General features: G+C 44.5%; 1 protein-coding gene across 1 annotated transcript in view; it reads left to right on the top strand.

Moving 5' to 3' along the window:
* MAP6 (microtubule associated protein 6) overlaps nt 1-14,287 on the top strand; it is a 40,910-nt gene extending 26,623 nt beyond the window's left edge. The window contains exons 3-4 of the mRNA XM_040056602.1: nt 902-1,098; nt 14,109-14,287. Coding sequence (XP_039912536.1) covers nt 902-1,098; nt 14,109-14,178 — 267 coding nt within the window. The 3' untranslated portion in view covers nt 14,179-14,287. The remainder of the gene's footprint in view (nt 1-901; nt 1,099-14,108) is intronic.
* The last annotated feature ends 3,242 nt before the right edge of the window (nt 14,288-17,529 follow it).

The following is a 17,529-nucleotide window of genomic DNA, read 5'->3' as shown; positions in this document are numbered from 1 at the left end:
AGGCAGCTTTTTCTTCCTCCCTCCAAAACTTTAGGAGCCCTACATCACATTTTATGCCAGGAGCCAGACATCTGCTGTTAATTCAGAGCATTCCACAGATTTTGACAGTATACACTTCTGGTTTTGATCAGATTGAGAACATGTGTTGAGAAGAACCTGAGCTGAAAGGTCTTGCAGTTTGTTTTCTAGGACCAGCAGAGGATCTGCATATAAAAGGAGTCAGTCTGTGAAGTTTTAAACAGAGGACTATAAATTGTTCCCTGAGTTGATGAGTGCTTAGATCTGTGAGGACTGAGAGGGATTGCAGGGTGAGCATGTAGGAGATGAAAGCTTCTGTTCTCCCTTAATTTTTGTAACTGTCCTTCCTGTTTTGGGGGTGTAAAAACTGAGACAGTTGTGGAATTTTTCCATTTTGGGAATCTGTTAAAGACAAACAGAGGAGTCCCCTCCTGCAAGAAAGACGGAGACTCATAGCAGCCTCTTTGTCATGAGCATAATTTCTCTGCTTCCAGTCCAGAGAGACAATTCTCTGTGGGTTTGCAAAACCCTTCCTGAAGTCAGAGAAAGATGTAGGAATTGATAAAATGACTGATAATGTTCCCTCTCCTATTCACCCTGCTCTAACCTGATCTGGATACAAGGGGCTCTGCTGTCTCCAGGGGCACTGACTTCAGGGCTACCTGAAAGGAGCTGGCCATTTGAAACTCAACATAAGCTCAGCTGCTCCCCTGCCTTTGTGACAGGGCAGAGGTGAGCAGATAAGTAACATTTGTGCTGTTTCAGATCTAAATCCTGTTTTCCACTTGTCCTTGTGTCTCTCCTTCTCTGTCTCTCTGTCTCTCTTGTCTCTCTCTCTTTCTCCGTCTCTGTGTTGTTGTTTTGCCTGTCGCTCTCCATGCAGGTGGAAAAGCCTAGCATAAAGCCTTCCAAACCAAAAAAGACCACAACAAGCCATAAACCCCTGAAAAAGGCCAAAGACAAGCAGATTGCATCTGGCCGGGCTGCCAAGAAAAAGAGCGCCGAGACCTCCAACACTGCAAAGCCAGAGGATAAGGAGAAAAGTAAAGAGATGAACAATAAACTGGCTGAGGCAAAAGAGTAAATGCCACTACACTTTCCTTTCTTTCTCATTTTTTCCCTTTTCTTTCTTAATTCCTTCCTTCCTTCTTTTTTTTTTTTTTTTTTCCTTTGATTAAATAAAGGCCACAAAATTAATTAGAGGCTTCTAATCTGCTTTTTGTACTGATTGTATTAGAAGCTTTTCTGTTTTATTTCCAAGGAGGATTAGGAAATCCTTGTTTCTGAGGTCAGGTTGTTCTGCTTTGCACAACATGGCTCTGCACAGAGTGAGGGATGTGAGAATGCATAAGCAAGGTCCTAAGAGATTAAGGTGGTGGATCAACAGTGATTACATCCAACAGCTTGTCCTTTTCCTTGGGCTTGGTTCTTCAGTGCTTTGACAACATGGAAGTGCCCCTTGAGCCATGGAGGGCCTGTGCTCTCATCCCATGAGGCCCTTTTATTTGGCTTGTCCATTGGTTGTGTCATCTCCCACTGGTGGCAACAGGTAAAGGGGTTTGGAGGCAAAGAGGATCAGGTTCATTCATGGTGCCATGGATATGCTGTAAATGTACCAAAATCAGTGGTGTGGTCAAGAACGATTTCCCCTGGTGACACTGATGGGAATTCTGCTCCAAGAAGCAACAGGAAAGGAGATCCCGTGGAACTAAAGGGCCAAATCCTCCCCAAGGGTAGCTGGGAGTACATCTAGCTGCATCAAGGCAACTTCACTCATCAATACCACTTGAAGTCCTTGATTAAAAAAAAAAAAAAAAAAAAAAAAATTGGTGAGGGAAGGTGCAGTGAGCACTTTCCAAAGTGCAGTGAGCACTTTCCAAGCACATAGTAGGTTAGACTAGGTTATCAGCAGGTTGTTCTTCCCTATTGTTTCCCCTAAGTTATGATCTTGTTAGTTATTCCTGTTTTCTTTTGAATCTTAGTCTGCTTTCTTTACTTCTGGGATGCCAGCAGGCAGAGCTAGGCTTCAAAAAGTGATTTAGTTTGCAGGCGTGACCTTCCAAGGGGTAGAAAGAAACGTGTCACCAAGGTTGTCTAGAGCTGTCAGCCCCTGTTGTGTTTATTCTTCCAGCTGTTTATGATCATGTTGGCTCATGAGCATTTCAAGAGGGCCATAAAAATGTTGCTGGGATCCCTAGACTCCCTCCAGACAAGATCTCAGGGTTTCAATTGTATTTACTGTGCTCTTACTCTAGGAAATCCCCGTGACCAGTTTGGAAGCCCTAAACACAGCAAGAGTAGTTGTCAGCAAGTGTGAACTGGCCCAATAAACTGGCATTAGATGCCACAGAATCTGGGTAACTGGATCAGTGGGAAAGTTGTGGTCCCAATCCAAATTTATGTGTCTAACTTATGGTTTGGGTCCTAAATATGTAAGGATTAATCTTTATCCCACCAAAGTGGGCTGTTAAACTCTCCCAAAGCAGAGCAGCTTCAGGGTTAAGATGCAGAGTTTTTGTTACTTATTTTTGCAGTTCCAGATTTTCTCTCCTAATATGAAGTCCAGCTTGAAACTTCCAGTGGACAATTGGGAAGCATGAAGACAGAGATGGGAAGTAGAGCAGGGAGGTGGAGTGTTGCTGTAGAGGTGGTGGAATAAGGAAAGTCTTACTGCTAGGGGTATTTTAGAGCTGTGAAACTACTAGCAGAAAAATGGATGGGTTGGGAGGGTGAAGACCCCCTTTTTTGGGGTTTCATCCCATTAGAATCGGGTCTTCTGGAAACATAAATGAGTGGTGGGCTACAAGGACGAGTAAAAGTTTCCGACAAGGAGGAAAGCTCTGTGATAGTGACATTTGTTGGCCTTAGTAATGAATAAATGCCAAGTTCGGTGTATCATGTGATGTGTCCTGTTTGCCTTGCGCTAACAGCCTAAACCTTTGAGTATCAGTAAATGTAGTGTTCTGAATTCAGTGGTGTAACTCCAAGCTTAGCTGTGTTAGAACTGTGTGCTAGTCAGGTTGTGTATGTGGAAAATATATATTCATATATAGAAATATATATATATTTAAACCTCCGCTGTTTAGGAGGAATCCAGGGAAAATCCTCCAGGAAGTAAAACCGTGGAAATCTTTGTGAATGTAGTGTTTTGGGGGCTTTTTTTGTGGGGTGTTTTTTGTGTTTTTGTTTGTTTGTTTTGGTTTTGGTTTTTTTTGCTTTTTTTTTATGTGCATGCCTCATGGAGATGCTGACCTGTCCATATTGATCATTGCTTTTCTGAGTGCTCAGAAGCCCCTGCAGCACTGCTCAGTTCTGTCTCCGGAGCAGCTCAGCAGAAGGCTTGCGTTGAGCTGGCGGAGAGGCGTGCTACTCACAGCTCTTCCTACCTGTCATATAAAGGACAACTGGCCAGAGAATATGAGCTCCCAAGACTTGGTGTGATTCCTTGGCTTTTAAGATGCTTCATGCATCTTCGCACTCCTCAGTAATGTCCTTTCCTATAGGATGTAGCATAAGCTGTGAAGATGATATGTCACAGCAGGCAGAACACACCAGGAAGGCACTACAAAGTTTAAATAGCTCAACACAACAATCTTACATGAGGACAGACCATGCAAAACAATTCTTCTTATTATCTTTCAGCCCTAAGTTTCATATTTGAAGACACACCACACTTGCCACTGTTTCACTTGGAATACAATGAGAATTTAGCCCCTGACTTCAAGATGAAATAAATTTTGCCCAAGGAACATCACTAAGATGCTCAGATCACCTAATCCAAGCATCTCCGTGGCTCTGGATCATCCAGCTTGGGATGGTTTCTTCTTAATGAAGAGCATCCATCACAGTGTTTAAAATATACACGAGTGGTCAGAATATAGCTTTACATTTCCAAAATACATGAAGTTTTTTGGTGTCAGGGAGCTTGGAACTAGATCTTTAAGGTCCCTTCCAACTCAAGCCATTCCATGAGCTCACTACAAAGCTAGGTATGAAATGTTAGCCAGTGGTTTTAATTCCCTCTCTAGTGGAGGAACTTTCCAAAGGCCATTGAGCTGCCTGTTTTTGACATGTGTCTTTGGGTGGGATGAATGGTCCTTGAAAGGTTTTCTTTGCAGAAAGAGCCTGGGAGACTGGTAAGGTCTGGATACCTTCCTCTCACATCAACAAAATAGGGATAGAAATCCTGGCTTGTGCTCCATGTGCACCACATCTGCAGCAGGCATCCAAGCACACCCACATATCCAAGCACATGGGCTGGCCCTGCAATGAATACCAGGAACTAGAGGAGAGGCAAGCCGCAGGGTGAAATCCTGCATTGCTCTACCTTCAACAGACTCTATGCCCATCCAACCCACTCAGGTTTATCAGAAAGGAGACTAAATATCTGCCGTTTCAAATTCACTTTGGGCTCTGAACTTGTCAATCCCACTGGGAAACAGTGCTCTGCGGTTCTGTGTTTCCAGCTACTACAGTGCTAATTCTGTTCCACTGCTGATCTGTAATGCGTTTTACTTTTCTTGTAAAAAGAAAAAAAAAAAGACATGTTTTGCTTTTTACCCTGTGAGAGTTCCTGTGCTACTGCTTGCTTTTGCATTTTCACTGTAATGTTACTCCTTTCTGCAAAATGGTGCTAATTGCTGACTGAGCTCCTGTTTTCTGACTGCTTCACACACCAATCACCTGCTTCTTCATTTGCAGCGCAGCTGGTGCCAAAACCTGGCACCCATGCATTCCACAAATTCTTGCCTCTTAAAGGCAGATAGGAAGTGTCTAATTAATATTTTGTGGCCTGGGTTTGGTTGCATATCACAAATTGTCTCTTGTAAACATGTTAAGCACACCTCCTTGTGGTGCTTTTTCATTGTTGATACTCCGATGAAAGTCTCACACACACATGTGCGCGCGCACACACACACACACATATTAATGTACTGCCAATTGATTGTGACGTGCTTGTGATCTTTGCTTGCTCAAAGGGTTCTTTTTCCAATGATAAATAAATGCTGAAGACGAATACCAGCTCCTTGATCTTGTTTTCTCAATCAGAAGTTAAATGAAAGAAGCACCCATCCAACCTAAATGAGGCTTGTGTTGCTTAGAGCTGCCACATTCATGCCTGCTGTAGGGACAGCAGGGCTGGTACAGTCTAACTCCCTTCAGGTGGCTGCTAACCGCAGACCAGTCTGGCATGAGCTATAAGTGTTTGCAAATGCAAAGATGGACAGTGAAGTCATGTGGATGGTGCAAGTTTTCTTTTGTTTTCTACATAAAATATCTTTGAGTAGAGGGTCTGTGCAGAGTCGTGCTCATATCCACCTTGTCCTGGCTCAGGGAGCAGAGACCAAATCCCATTGAGAGTTGGAGGAAGGGTAGACGAAGTGTATTTACCAATGTTAATTACACTTTTTTCAACTGTCTACAGCTTTTGTTTTCTCCATAAACCAAACCTGAAAAACCTGGTCTACTGGAAGGTGTCCCTGCCCACGGCAGGAGACTGGAACTAACTGAGCTTTAATGTCCCTTGCAGCACAAACCTTGTACTGTTCTGTGAAAAAACACCTGGAAGGCCAATGGGAGGGTTGAAGGGGCTACAAATCCTCTTTAAAAGGAGTTCTTGGGTTGAGCGTTTTCAGTGCACTGCAAACCCAGCCGCTGTTGAACAAGTGCTTGGCAGAGTCTCTAGAAGTGTGATTTTATATTAATGAAAGCATTCTCTATCTGGAGAAAATGATGCTTGAGAAGAAAGCAGGACTGAGGGCAATATTTTATTTTAAATTGTGAACCCTAATCTTAGCTTAATCTCTTTTTTCTTTTAATTAGCCTGCAATTCTATTTTTTAATCATGCTTTCTCCTTTAATGGATATCCCCACCAACCTGCAGAAAATTACTGTAGTTTTGAGCAACTTTATCTAGTGGGAGTTGTCTCTTCCCATGGCAAGAGGATTTGGAACTAGATGGCCTTTAAGGTCCCTTCCAATCCAAACCATTCCATGATTCTATGATTTTGAAACTTCTTCTCCACCTCCTCCTCCTCTCTGTTGACATCCATGGGCCACCAAACATTTTCTGCCTTTCTGTTGCTATTTCTTGTCTCTGCCTGGTTTACAAATCACTTTCTGAATTTATTCCATTTGTGATCACATGCTAGTAACAGTGCTGCTTCCTGATGTCCTCTGTGTCACCCTGCCTTCCCTCTCCCTTCCCCACTAGTTTCATCCATTCATCAATCACAACTACCTACATGATCTTTGGAGTGTTTCAGCTGGGCTGTAGGTTGCAGGATTTATCATTTCACTCTCTACAGCTGGTAGTGGAGAAAATGCTTATTTCTAAAAGATTGGTTATTATTGGAGCTTATCTGTGACAATCCATGATGGGCAACAAAGTGCTTCTCCCATGACACAAAGGTACAGGGTATTTTCCATGCTGCAGTCTGGATAAGTAATCCATGTCTCCCTGAAGCTGCCCAAAGTGAATGCTGGAAAATATGCCTTCACTGCCCTGTTGATCTCTGAACTCACTCAGCCTTGCAAAGCCCAAGGATAGAAAGGGGCAGGATGCATTTCAAGGGAACAGTAGGACCTATTAGGCTGATGGAAGGCCTGGACTCCCTGGTCTTTATCCATCATTATCTGAACCCACTGGTGCTGACTGACTCCTTAATCTTCACCAAATCACCAGTGACTGGCACTGCCCACCTCTGTCCAAGGGCTGTGCTGGAGAGCTTCACTGAAAATGAAATACTTTGTGTTACAAGAGCATTTAATGTGGAGGTGTGGAGGCACTGGCTGGAGGAGAAAGTCTTATTTGTCAGTCTTGGTGTCTGGGTGAACAAGGAGGGGAGACAATAAATTGAATTTTGAAAGTTGAGTCTCCCTCTGAAATGCTTAAAAACAGAGCATCTTAGAGGTCTTTTACAGCCTAAAAATTTCTGTGGTCTGAGAGTGGCTTTGCAGAGGTGTCTGTCTCTTTGACTGCCATGAGCACTCCCATGAGGAGTTGCCTCCCTGTTTCCAATTTTACTGAGCTGCTTTTAAATACACTGTGTCCACTCATTTAGAATCCTTATTCATGCATGGATGAAGAAGTTTTTCCTTGACACTCTCCATCCTTCCACTCCAGCTTGGGCACAGAACTGAGCTCCCTTGGAAAACTTCAGTTACAATTTTTACATCCCTGACTGGTAAAAGGATGTTTCATCAGCAGACATATCAGCCCTTAAACAAATGCAGCCCCTTGTGTCATGATAGTCTTTTGATTTATGGTTCATTTAGAGATGTGCCAGTGCAGGAAAGAAAGAGACTTTTTATGAAGATGCTTCTGACATAGCCTGTATCTCCCAACATCCAAGGAATAACAACTGTCCCCAACAGTGACATCTGATCAAGAAGTGGAGCCATACAGGAAGGAGAAATTCTCTGGTATAAACATGACGATACCAATGTGCTCAGCTCTAAGAACAGTATCTTTTCCACATTTGGAAAATATGTGCTGTTCAGACATGGGCTTCTGCTCTGGCTTGTTCCAGCAGTTCATGGTAAGTTTGATTCAGTTGGGGAATTGGCACTTCACTTTCATTTGCCCATATTCACCTGAGCTTTCTGGGTCGGGATCAACTCCACCAATGCCATTGGGTCTACTTCCAAGCTCAGGGGTGTGTGATGAGGGGTAACACAGCTCTGAGTACTTCAGGAGTGGTGGTCTGTCATGAACTCTGAATTGCTTGTTAATGCTCTTAATTTCTGTTGCAGGGTGCCTTGGGAACAACTCCCTAATCCTGACTGTCATGCGGAGGACATGTGAGGCAAGAATTAAAGAAAATCCTAGAAGTGGATTGAAAGCATCTTTATGCTTTCTAAAATGCCAGCTTGCCCTTCAGGCAGTCTACTTCACAGAAGCCAACCATAAGGACCAGCCACCAGAAAAATGATGGATGGTAGTGGCAGATCTTAGTGATATATGAGAGCCCTGACTGCTTTCAGTGTGTTCACTGGTGGGAAGGGGAAAGCATTTCTGAACCATCCTTGTTGTCCTCTGCCCACCCCAACCTAGTCTGTGGCATGCAACAACCCAAAGCCCCCAAACAAAGCTGGATGTTCCCATATCTTCCTGGAGAGACCAGTGTGTCCTTTCTAGCCCTGAAAGAGGTCTGGAGAACTGGGTAATAGCAAAGAGTGAGGAGCACCCTGCACAGCACAAGGTGGAGGGAATCTCACCACATGTTGAGTGGCAGATGGGTATGTTCTTGTTAGTTAACACCCATAAGCACTTGATAGTTCCAGTACCAGATGGTCAAGGTAGGGAAACCCTGAGAGCAGCCCCTGGCCATTGGACTGACCTGCTCCTTGGCCTGGTTCAGGATTTAGTACCATCTGAAGACAAGTTCAGCTGTGGTCACCTTACTTGGACCCAAGAGATTTGCCCAGAGAAACTGTGGCTGCCCCATCCCTGGAAATGTTCAAGGTGAGGTTGTACTGGAGCTGGTCTAGTGGAAGGTGACCCTGTCCATGGCAGGGGGGTTGGAAGAAGAGGATCTTGAAGATCCTTCCCACCCAAATAATTCTGCGGTCCTGTGATTTATCAGCAGGGATACAATCCCCCAATGTACCCTGAATTTAATGAAACAGATAGCTGCAGGCCAGTGAATGTCTTTGCCCCCCTTGCCCCTGCTCTCTCCTTTCTCCACAAGGTTCATTGCTGATCAGAGACCTCTCCCCATTGGCTCCTTCCCTTGCAGTCTGCAGTGCCCTCACCTCCCCATCTGACCCCCTTCACCTGGCCTGCCACACCACCATTCCTTCATGCCTTCAGAATAATTTTCCCTTCATCCTCTCTACCAGCTTTTCTGTGTCTGTCCCACAGCCGCTTCTCCAATCCTTTGATTTCTCCCACCTCTCCCCCTCCAACACCTTTCCCCTCCACATCACCCCAAATACCCAGCTCCACCAAGGACCTTCTCCTTCCCATCCTCCCTCAGTTACTGTCTCATGTCCTGTCTCTCTTGGACTGTAAGTCTTTTTCTTTGCCTGTACTGTGTGATATCACTCACTGCTCGAATAAATGATACCTCACCTACCAACTGCCCCTTCTTTCTCTGTCCTTTCTTGGTGTGACTTCACTAAATGTGTCTGCAAGTGCCTTGTGTGTCTGTTCTGGTGGCCAGTCAAGCAGTCCGTCTGTCTTTTAGGATGACACTGCTCATGCTTTTGTCCTCTGGTACCTTTGTTTCTTTTTTTTTTTTTTTTTTTTACAGCCACAGGGACAAGCTTTGTTGTCAAGTGTAGGAGCCTGGTGGCACATTCAGAGCTTGCCATTCTGGTGCATCTGATAGAAGCTGGCCTTTCTCCAGCTTCCTGCAGAGATGTCCTGTGCTGTCAGGTGGCTCAACAAATGCAGCAGCCAAGGTGAATGAGTGTAGCCCAGAGAAGAAGCAGATGATGGCAAAGGAACAATATTCTGCTGTAACAGGAAGGCGTGGGCAGAGATGTGTCAGTGGAAATCCAAGCAGATATCTCTCAGGGGAATCAGCAAAAGCTGGCTTAGCATGTTTCAGAGATGGATGCCCAGGAGACTTCTTGTGGCTCAGAAGGCGCCCTGGACATCTTCTTCCTTCATCCCAGGCAAGGACTAGACCTGTCCCATCTACCTGTGAGTACATCAAGGACCCAGTTGTGACTCAAGTCTCAGATGGCTCCTTGCTGCCTCCTTATCCTAATTTATGGCCTCAAAGTTTTAGTTTGGTCGGTGCTGGCTGGAGCTGTTGGTGCATATGGAGATGGTGCTTCTTCCAAGGTGCTTCTTACAAACATGGAAAGTTGCAGGAGCAGCCCGGTTCCTCTACCCTTACAGTGACCCTCACTGCCTGTGGTGTGACACCAGCCTGCCAGAAAGCAAAGGACACTCCTGGTCATGCTGAGTGAGCTCAGAGCATGGTCACCAGTTTGGTTTCACAGACCATCTGCATGAGTTAGGTCTGAGGACCTAACAAGAGGCAAAACTGAAGCAGTTTGGTGGACATGGATGGGAGAGGGATCAAGCAGAGTTCAGTCCCCTGGGCTTCCTTCAGTACCTGTTCCTGTCCTGCCTGCAAGAGCAGACAGAAGAGAAGAAATGTGTGGGGAGCTCAAATCCTCATTGAGGAGCCTGGAAATGCCATCTAGGACAAGCAAGACTTGCAGCTGGGTTGTGCCTGACATCTCTAGGTTGCAGGAATTTTGGTGTAGGTGTTGGAAAGAGGCATTGGGAAAGAGGATCAATCCCTTGGTGTAGGTGATATCCTACATCCTTTCCTATGTGTCCCCATGATTTACTTCCACCTGCCTTGCTTCCACAGTGCTGCTGCCTCCTCCTCTAAGCACTGAAAAAGCACTGAAAAAAAAATCTCAGCTGCATTTTTAGGGGCTGGCTAGTATTTAGGACATGATTCCTCCATGCTGCTCAGGTCCTCATCTGACTTGGAGATATGCAGAAGTCTTCTAACATCCAGATTTCTGCTAGTAGAGCTTTGTAAGAGCTTGCCTATCTGCTGCTTTGGTTTGAACTCAAAAGAGCTGAGTTCCTTGTTGCTCATCCCACACTTACATCGGGCCAGGTTTCACAACCAGGCACTTTATTCTTCAGACCTTGCTGGCCCCAAGCTGGTGCATGCTTCCAGATCTCATACCTTTGCAAGGACAGCAACCCCTCTGCTTGCTGAGGTACAGAGCAAGGCTGAGATTCTGCACTTCCCTGATACAATTCACAGTGTTATCTCTACTGCTTTTTTTTGATGTGCCTTTTCCAAAGAATGCAACTGAGACCAGTTATAAAGTACCATGTTAAGACCATTTTTCAGGACAAAAAAGGTTTGTATTTTTGTTGCTGTTTTGTAAAGACAACAAGCTTCAGTGCACAAAAGGCAACACAGCATTCAGAAGACAGAAGTAACTTGTCATAACCTACTCATAATCTAACTGGGAATTGCATTTGCCCAGAAATCAATGAGTTTCTGTCTTCTAAAGAACATGAACCTGCCAATGTCCTCCTGGATAAGGGCACTAACCAAAAGGTGGTTTCTCCACAGACAAGAGCTGTCTCCTCACCTAAATCCTCTGGGAAAGGACAGACTTCTCTTTTTTTTTTTTTTTTTTCTTTAAAATATTCCTTCAGCACCAAAGTTCTGTGCCTGAGGCTGCTTGCTGTTTCTGGGTCACTGGTGGAGGATTCCTGCTGCTTCTAGTTCTCTTAAAGGCAACTTTTAATGTTCTCTGTGCCTATACAGACTCATAACAGCTCCCAAATAGCTAAACTTCTCTAAATTAAACTAATTTTGAAGGAGAGAATACAAGTCATCAGCTCATTTTGATATGAGGCCACCCAAACATCAAGATGTGAATTCAGAGGAACAGGGGTGAGATGTGAGCAGGTCCTCCACATCTCTGAGGAAGAGGATAATATTTCTGAAGCTATCAGAGGCAAGTTTAGACCCCAAGTCACAAAATCTCAGCTCCATGTAATTACACCAGGACCAACAAAGAGAAGATGATGTGTGATGTGTGCTCATGGTGGCCGATGGTTATTTCCTATTTCCAGACACCTTGTGCTGCCTCTGGGAAACAAACTCCCTGTGAATTTCATACTCTTTCTGCACCTCTCTCAGACATAACAGGAGGAGAAATCTGTCACCTCCAAATCATCTCTTCTACATTTCTCACCTTCTCACAAAATTAACCCTACAATTTGCCATCAGCAGTCCTCATGAGGGCAAAGATCTCCAAACTCTTTCCTCGCTTGGCTTAAACAAAGATCATTTATTAAATGTGTATTGGGGGTTGTTATGTTTCAGGATCAGGCTTTCCTTTCAACTCTCCAATTTGCACGCAGCTCACTCTTCCCAAGTCTGGTACCTAGGGCTGTATGTGGCTGTGCAGCCCTGCAGAGAACAGCCATGGTTGTTCTCTGCTGTGCACGCTCCGTTGTTTCTCAATACCAACTCTGGGGGAAAATAATGTAATTATCTACCCCTCATGCTCCTTCCAGTTAAAAACAGGTTTGGATGGACAATCACACAGTTGTCTATATTCATGCAAAAACAAAGAGGAAGAAGGGATGAGATGGGACACAACCTCTTTCTCCTCCTCAGGCCTGAAATCCATGGCTGAAGGATGAACACAGTCATGGGAAAAGAACCAGTAAATTAAAAGAAGAACATACACTGCAGGCACTAGCTTTTTGACTGTCTCAACAGGGAGGGACCACCCTGTTGAGATGGAGGAATTCCCCCGGTGATTCTGGAGGAATTCCCCTGGTAATTCTAGCAAGGGCTCAGGAAAATGCAGGTGGATTGAAAATAGTTCATGCTGCTTCCAGGAAAGATGATTTTTTGTTTTCAAAGCTCTCCTCTGAAATGCAGGGTAGCAGCAAGAGCAGGGTTGGATACCAAGGAAGAGGTGGGATGGCTTTGGTGTCGACCCACCTGGACCTGGCTGAACCGGGATCATCATGTACACACTGGCACAGGACAACCTGAGATCATGCCCGATAGTTCCTGCATCCTTCCTCACTAAATGAGGTGTGAAGATGACCTTGGTATCTGGAGTAGTTGCTGATGGTCTTCAAACTGCAAGTGCAGGTGCCCTTGGGCACCATGTGGAGGTATCTCCAGCCTTCTCCAGAGACCAGGCAATGGGTCCTGTCCTAGCAGATGCCTGTGCATCAGCAGTATGGATCTGGTCTACCCTGACAGTAGGACATCTTTCCAAAGAGAAGCTGCTCTGCATTTTCCCTCTAATCCTTTGATTTATGGTGCTGGGGTCACCTCATTCCCATAGGAACTACTGGGCTGAAAGAACTCAGATTTCCTACCAACCTCTGCCAACAGCTTCTGGCAGTTTATGCCTTTTTGTAGTAAGCAAGAAGGACAAGGTGAGGGTGAGTATTTGAGAGAGGTAAGTCCCGCCAGGGCTCTTCACATGGTCCTGCCCCATGAGCCTCTCACACAGAAATGTTTTTTCTTGTGTGTGGGTTGGGCTGATTTCATAGACCCAGAAAATGGTAACCAGCCACTCCGTGGTGTCAGGCTCTCCTTCCCTCCTCTAACCTGAAACCATTCCCTGCACAAAATGATGCAAGACTGGGGGATAAATGGGGATATCCACAGTCCCTTGAACAACCGCCATGTAAAGCCGCCCATTTTAAATCTTAGCATGTTTCTCATGCCTCATCAAATACTTTCTGCGTTTCTGCACTCTCACAGACCCGTTCCCATCCATCCTTGTCTCTCCTCATCCCCAGAGATCCTCCTCCTCCTTCCTAATGGAGACTGATTCCCTTGTTCCCTACAGGTCTTTCCTTTCCCATCCCTCACTCTGTGCTTTCTCAAGACCTAGCCTTCTTTCCAACATGTGTCCAGAGCTTGTACTGGCAGCATCTACCCTAACTCCAGGGTGCCTTTGTTCTTTAGTGCTGCCATCCAAAACTATCCAGGTACAAAGGTGACCCTGACAGGCATTCAGTACCACCATCCATTGGTGCCACCATCACCTCCACCATCCATTGGTGCCACCATCACCTCCTGGTGCATCCTGGGGCTATTGAAGAGAAAAGGGGTGCTCTCAAACTGGGGTTAGCTGGGCTTACTTTCCCCGTGGCTGTTTTAACAGGTTCCAGGTGCTTCCTGAGCAGCACAAGAGCTCAGCTCCCCTGTGACTGGGCTTTCACCACCCATCACGAGGGAAACAAACTGCTTCTTTGTGAGACAATTTTACAGCAAGGTGTTAGCTCGATGCAGGTTATAATCAATTGGCAAGCATTTTTTGTAGCTGATTGTGGACGTGATTCTGATCACAGTTAAACCAAGGGCTGGTCAGAAAGTCCAGCCCAAGCCCTCACAGGTTTTGTGGACATCCATGGGTTTTGGACCAGTTCCTTGCAGGGAGCAGGACCATTCCCCAGCCAGCCTGAGGACATACCAAATGTGTGGTTGCTTGGGGAACACTGCAGAGGCATTGGTCATGGGGCAAACTCCAGCTCAGGGGTGGCATTTTGTTGTCATGGTCCAGCTGATTGCTCTGATAGCTTTGCAATGACGATCTTTCTCTGCTTTCAGGACTCTTGAAAAAAACACTGGTGCTACAGACCAAGAACCAAGTACCTTAGTGCAGGACGAACTCACATGAAGTCAGGAACCTTCGTCTGAGCAGCAGCTGGAGCAAACGTATAGTCTGCATGAAATGTGTATTGTCTGGCTGGCATAAAATAAAGCTGATTGTGAGAGCTGAATCACAACTTCGGTGGTCTCTCAAGCACTTTGAAGTTATTGTGCAATGCAGTTAGCATGTCTGTGCCTTGATTTATGTATAGTAAAGTTACAGAAAAAAAATGGGTCCAATTCTCCCTTTATTCATATGTGGGAAGCAGCACTGGTTTTAAAGGCTTCTCTATTTTATGGGGACAACAGAGATAAATTCATATCCGTAGCTTGTGGAAGTATCACACTGGATTTCAGAGATTATTCCAGAATGCTAGTTGATAGAAGCAACAACTCTCTTCAAAGATCCTTGGAAGATGTAATGCACTATAAATTCTTAACCACTGTCAGGAACTTGTGTTTGGATATTGCCAGGTGAGGCATACCTTGTGCAACATCTGGCAGATTCCCTTGTCACTGTGCTATAACCACTAATATTTCAGACCTTCTCTGAGGCTTCTATTATTCAACTGATTGCCAATTTGGGTATCACTTAAGGCAAATCATAGAATGGTTTGGGTTAAAAGGGACCTTATAGATCCTCCAGTTCCACTGTCCTGCCATAGGGAGGGACATATTCAACTAGACCAGGTTGCTCCAAGCCCCAGTCAACCTGGCCTTGAAGACTTTCAGGAATGAGGCAGCCACAGCTTCTCTGGGCAACATGTGCCGGGGGCTCACCACCCACCCTCACAGGGAACTTCCTCCTGATATCTAACCCAATTTTTTGTTCTTTCAGTCTGAACCCTTGTCCTCTCACTGCATTTTCTGATGCAGAGTTCCTCTCTGTCTTCTTTGTAGGCCCCTTCAGATACTGGAAGGTGTTTTGAGGTGTCCAGGTAACCTTCTGTTTTCTAGGCTGAACAGCACCAACTTTCTCAGCCTGTCTTCTTAGGGGAGGTGTTCTAGAGTCCTTATCAAATGCTGGACAGGACATCAAAACTTGCTGGCAAATTAGTATTTCTTCTCAGCTAATTTTCTAAAAATATTTTACTGAAAAATTGTGAGGTTGTTCACAATTGTAAATGTAGGAAAAATTAAGTCAACTCATGGTTGTTCTGTATGTTCATGTTTTCTGGGTGAGGTTCCGTACATTCATAAGATTGGACTTAGTGATTTTAAAAGTATTTTCCAACCTTTGTGATTCCTATAAGATTCATGTGGCACCATGATGGGAGATGAAATCCAGTTCTATAGCCTGTCCTGTACAGATACATGGAGTCCCCAGACTGCAGTTTCAGCAAGGCAATGGCTCAGCACCCTCCAATAAATATTTCTAGGTTTAGGCTGAAGTGTTCTAACACTTCAAGCTGAGATTAGGTTTACTTTCCTAAAGTGGTAACTTCAGGCAAAAGTCTGTTCTTCCTTCACAAATTAGTTATGCAAAGGAGGGACTTCACTGGAGGTGGGGAGAACTCCACAGAGCATGGCATCTCCATAGTCCTCCAAATCCAGAGGGTTTGGCTTGCTGGGTCTAGTTCATAAGAAAATTGCCTTAGGATTCATGTATTTCAAAGTGAAAATGCAAATCCATGATACACCTCCTCCACCTCCTCCTCCTCCACCTCCTGATGTTCACATTGTGGGGAGTTCTCTTTGATAGCAGGAAGATTGGAAAGAACCTCCTTGTTAAAGGGATAAAATACAGAGGAATATTTGTCACAACTGTGGTTCTACAATGTGTTGTAGATCAAGTGAGAGCCTTTAGACCAAGTCTGCCTTAAGTTCAGATTTTTGGCAGCAGCTTTACTCAGACAACCTGCACCTAAAAAGCTCTGGCTTGCTGGTTCTCAAGAATGGCCAGTCAGGTCTGTCATAAAATGAGTTATTGGTTGAATTGACAGAAGACTAACAGGCTTTAAACAGAGTTACTTACTTCATAGGTTAAAACAGAGAACTAGTTGTAGATTTCCATAAAACAGTGCACAACATAAACATGGCAATATTATATCTAGCAAAGAAATAGTATAGATTAGGAGTCAACGTAATTTACACCAATTGATGATGAGTCAATCACACATAGAGTCCTTTCACTCAGCCTCTGGAAGAGTAACTACAAAGTAGTCCTGGCTTCATGAAAAAGGCCCACACACTTCCAGGAAATGTGCAGACAAGTTCTGCTTTGTGAAAATTTTGTTTAGCTTTTACAGTATGTAAAGTGAAGTGTCTGTCAGTCAGAAATTCAAGCTTATCTCCCTCTAATCTCACTCTCAGGACAAGAGGTTCATTGTCACCTGGGAATGCCACCTCAATGCCGCAAGAAGTAACTCACTACCGGACAGATTGTCCAGCTTGAGTTATCTCACCAAATAGCAAATTTATGTGAGGGGGAAGATGCCCTCAGCTATCCCCCCAGCTGATAGGCAGAACAGATAAACCCCCCTGTGAGGAGTTACTCTGACGAGAGTAACTAATAGTAGCTAATTAAATATTAAATATTAAATTAAATATTAAATTAAAGTAAATATTAAATATTTACTACAAAGGGATGGAGATTACATGCCTATGAATAGTTGCACCGAACGTGTGCCTCGCTCAGCAGTTCAAGGATCCTTGTTACACATGATTAAGTAATTAACTGTTCTTGTATATAATTACCAGGATTGCACAATTATTAGAAAGGAGACCAGTCCAAAGGTTGAGTGCCAGATGTTGGTTGCCTGCAGGAGGTTTTGCTCTAGTTCTCTGGAGCTGTTGGTGTCCAGTTAGCCAAAGATCTCATCTATACACAATTATAGATAGTAACCCAGATATCCACAGTGGAAAACTTGAGAAAAAGAGGGTTGTTCTTCCATCAGTATCTGATCTTTGGGGGTGGCTTAGAGAGGCAGAAAATCCAACCCAAACATGCACCAAAAGATAGATATTTTGTCTCCCTTTTCAGTTCCCTGAAGGTGAGAGCAGGAACAAGTGGCCACCAGCTTTCATTTCACCAGTGGAAAATGTAGGGAAATGTGTCTGAAGTAAGGAGGTAAAATTTCCCAGAGGTAGGTTTCAAAGCAGTAGTTGATTTAAATGCTGACCTAAATCAAGGCAGAAGAAAATATTTATGTAACATTTGTGTAAGTAGTGACATGTTTTTCCACAAGTCTGGGTACAATATTTCAGACAAACCAAAAAAACCTAAAGTTCTAATTTCATTTCATATAGTACTGCAGCGTTCTGACTTTTCATAGAATCATAGGATGGTTTGGGTTGGAAGAAGCCTTAAAGACCATCTCATTCCACTCCCCTGCCATGAACAGGGACATATTCCACTAGACCAGGTTGCTCCAAGCCC

Source organism: Hirundo rustica, chromosome 2, assembly GCF_015227805.2.
Source record: "Hirundo rustica isolate bHirRus1 chromosome 2, bHirRus1.pri.v3, whole genome shotgun sequence".
In the NCBI taxonomy this organism is placed as follows: domain Eukaryota; kingdom Metazoa; phylum Chordata; class Aves; order Passeriformes; family Hirundinidae; genus Hirundo; species Hirundo rustica.
The sequence above is the reverse complement of the archived record's forward strand: the minus strand, read 5'-3'. Positions and strand labels throughout refer to the sequence as shown.